Source organism: Gavialis gangeticus, unplaced genomic scaffold (genome assembly GCF_001723915.1).
Source record: "Gavialis gangeticus isolate Ggan-Ray unplaced genomic scaffold, GavGan_comp1, whole genome shotgun sequence".
NCBI classification, from domain to species: Eukaryota; Metazoa; Chordata; order Crocodylia; family Gavialidae; genus Gavialis; species Gavialis gangeticus.
The window spans coordinates 133,744,361-133,747,784 of record NW_017729025.1 but is presented as its reverse complement, the minus strand read 5'-3'; the positions used below and the strand labels follow the sequence as shown (position 1 = coordinate 133,747,784).

Here is a 3,424-nt window from a genome sequence, read left to right as displayed (position 1 = left end):
TCCCTTCTGACCCTAGAAACTATGAAACTATGAAAATTATTCACTTTTATGTAAATAAGCCCCAAAGAAAAATCACAATATTAATAAAAACTGATAGCTTCCCACAAAACCTTTCAGTGTGCAAAAATAAATAAACAAGTAAATAAAATAAAATCCTTGGTGGAAAACATTTCTGTACAAAACACTTTTTCTAGTTCTAAATGGAAAGGACTTACACTAGCCTTTGAAGGAAGTCAGAAAGAGACTCTGATAACATCCTGAGGCAGATTACCAGTATATGCACAAAGCCATTAACTGTGAATGCCCTGGTTGAAAATACATTTTTTATATCAGTAAACCTCTGAAATTTACAACACTAAATTATTTTCATAGTTGGCACTTACCTGTGGGAGACTCAGGAAAACTGCTTCTTGATTTTCTGCCTCTGCGCATTAGGAACCTCTCGCTCACTTTTTTTGCTTCTTCTAATAACTCAAGATTCTTCTTTTTATCTTCATCAGAGATTTTGACATCTGGCAGTTGATCATTTACCAGATCAATCACGTGGCCTGTGTTGTCTGGGTAGCAAAACACGTGAATTAGAATTCTAGTGTATTATCACATCTCTAGATAATTCATGGCATTTAAAAAAAACAAACAGGTATTCCTCAAGCATTCTTACTGCACAGCTTAAATAGGTCTACAAGTGAGGAGTGACTTATATTTACTTAATATTCACATTTACTCTCACCTTGTACTGATATTGTCCCTCACCTTCCCCCCCAAATTAAGAGTCCAGTCTTGAAAGATAGTCATAACACTCTGTGAAACAAAATATGTTGAGCTGAACATGCTCATCACAATGTAGGCCTCAGCCACTAAACAGCAGCATTTTTATAAACCCAGATTTTCTATATACCTCTTCTGAGAATTGATTTCTAGTGCTCGTTTTCTTAGTTTATGAAAATGAGAGTGGTACTATGCCAATCTCAGTGAGACTGTCAACATATCTGTTATAAAACTATTGTTTTCTTGAAGATTTCTGTATGCAAACTTTTTCAAGGCCAGAGTGCTCTTGATGCAGATATAAGCACATACTTAAAACATGATTAGTTCCATTGAATGGTCTTCTGAGCTGGGCTCAGAGTTTTGTATTTGCAGTATTGGGTCTAAAACGAATGCAATTGTAATTTTAGGGCACAGATAGAAGTTATATTTGTCATGCAACTGGCCCCCTGAAAGCTCTCTACAGCTGCACCATGACACATGTACAGGTGCACAGTGCTTTAAAAGTGGACAACTGCATGATAAATTAACCCTTATCTAATGAGGGATCGGATGAAGGCACTCCAAAGTAGAGCACATTAGGGAACTTGTGTTCCCTAGGGTCAATCTGTTAGCATGATTGAGGCTGGGCTAATGCAGCCCAGCTCTGCCCCCAGTGCTATCTGCAGGGGGGAGGGGGAGATACGACAGGTTTGCCCGGTCTGAGCTGGGGGTGGGTGGGGGGTGGATTGGAGCTCCCCACCTCACATTCCCCTCTTTTCCTCCTGTCTTCAGTTCAGGCCATGGAAACCCCAGCCTGCAGCTTCCTCTTCCCTCTCCTCTCCCTTCCTGCAGACAGCACCAGCGGTGGGAGGGGGGGCAGGTCTGCATCAGCCCAGCCCCAATCACAGGACAGACAGTTAGGCTCGATCCTCCCCCACCCCCTAACCCTGGTGAACATCTGTTGGATTGTGGGGGGGAGGTCGCTCTAACCCATGGTGCTTTATGCAATGCACCATGAGTTAAAGCAGGGACCTGCATGTCTGTCGGTGCCCTTAGAAGATGGTTTAGAACATTTGACTAATGGTATTTACAATGTCTTTTCTTCCATTTAAAAAGTGGCTTTTCATGTGGTTTCATACTAAAGATAAGTTTCAGAAGCACCTAAGCCACTTAGAAATCCAAGTCTCAAGTGAGATGGGTGCTAATGCTAGGACTATACATAAAGCTAGCCATCTTGGGAACGAACCCCCCCAAACACACTACACTGCTGTGGGTGAGCTGCCTCCTACACTAGAAGCAGTATAGTTACCTCTGCATGGTGCTTGAGACAGGATAAGCAAGCCTGCTTCTTTCTTTTTCATCTCCTTGTGACAAGATATTAACAGAATTTGCAGATTTGTTGAAATCTGCCAGGCCTGCTAATCTTTTAGTAAGCCTGCTGAGTGATAATGACAGTTAGTGCACACCCAAGCTAAGCCATGGAGATGGCTACACTGTTCCAGTTTAGCAGGCAGCCCATTTGGAGCAGCCCAATGTATGTTACCATGCTAGCGTTACTGACTTAACATCAAAGCATGGCAGGCGAGGAAGCAGCGTGAGATTCTCAGGGGCTGGGGCGGTAGCCAGTCAAGATCAAAGCAGCAATTAGGGGGCATCACAGTGGCCCTTGGGCACCATTCTATTACATCATTTAAACACATATGTGAAAACTAAATGTGCATTAATGTATCTGACTCCCTAAGACTACCCAGCCTATATCAAATGTGGATGCCTTGTTAATGAAGAATAATCCACTAATCAAGATGCAGCAAAGCACACAGCATCTGGGTACACATACAAGTTGCAAGTCATTTAATTTTTTTGTATTTTGAATGAATTGTTATTTGGGGGGAGGGGGTTATACATTTTACCCCTGCCCCGAACCAGTCAAACACACATACAGCCTAAAAAAAGCTGATTTTTCACCAAACAGTACTTATTTCTCTCCAACAAATGGTGAGGATGCCTGGGCTGGGTTTCATTGCTGCTATTATATGTTAAACTATATAGGGTACAACTAGGGCTGTTAAGCAATTAAAATGTGATCGCGATTAGTTGTGTGATTTAAAAACAATAGTCACAATTAATTGTGATTTTAATTGCACAGCTAAAAACTCAATCCTATGCACAGAAATACTCAAAGTTATGCAACATTATGCAGATAATTTGTATGGTTGGAGGGTGGGTGTGGGGTGTGTGTGTGGGAGGGGATTTGTGAAGGTGTGGGGGGCTGTGGATGCATGTGTGGGGTTTGGAGCCCAGGCAGGGGAGCTCCTCACATGCCCTACCAGGATGTAGAGTACTGTGGGTCAGGAGTAAGGGACACCAGCAGGGCTGGGGAGGGGGGCACTGTAGCTTGGAGTGAGAAGCAGGGGCAGGGCACAGGCTTATCACTGTCCCCCCCAATCATATTATTCCCTCACAGGTGTCCTCTTTTTTGAAACTGGAAATATGGTAACTCTACAGGAATGCAGCCCAGCAGTGTGAAGAGCAGTGTCCAGCTGGTAAATCTGTGGAGGGGAAGGGTGGAGGGGCAGATCAAGGCCCCTTGATCTTGGTGAGGGAGAGCATGATGACCTGGGGGAGGGGGCAGGGTGCAAAGCCTGCCGGGGCAAAGGGAAGGAAGGTGGAGTGCTTA

The 3,424-nt window shown here is 43.7% G+C and overlaps 1 protein-coding gene across 2 annotated transcripts in view; it reads right to left on the bottom strand.

Moving 5' to 3' along the window:
• The window catches only part of MRVI1 (murine retrovirus integration site 1 homolog), a 289,447-nt gene that overhangs the window by 61,029 nt on the left and 224,994 nt on the right, over positions 1 to 3,424 (bottom strand). For both annotated transcript variants that reach the window (XM_019519582.1, XM_019519583.1), the window contains one exon: positions 384 to 557. In XM_019519582.1, coding sequence (XP_019375127.1) covers positions 384 to 557 — 174 coding nt within the window. The remainder of the gene's footprint in view (positions 1 to 383; positions 558 to 3,424) is intronic.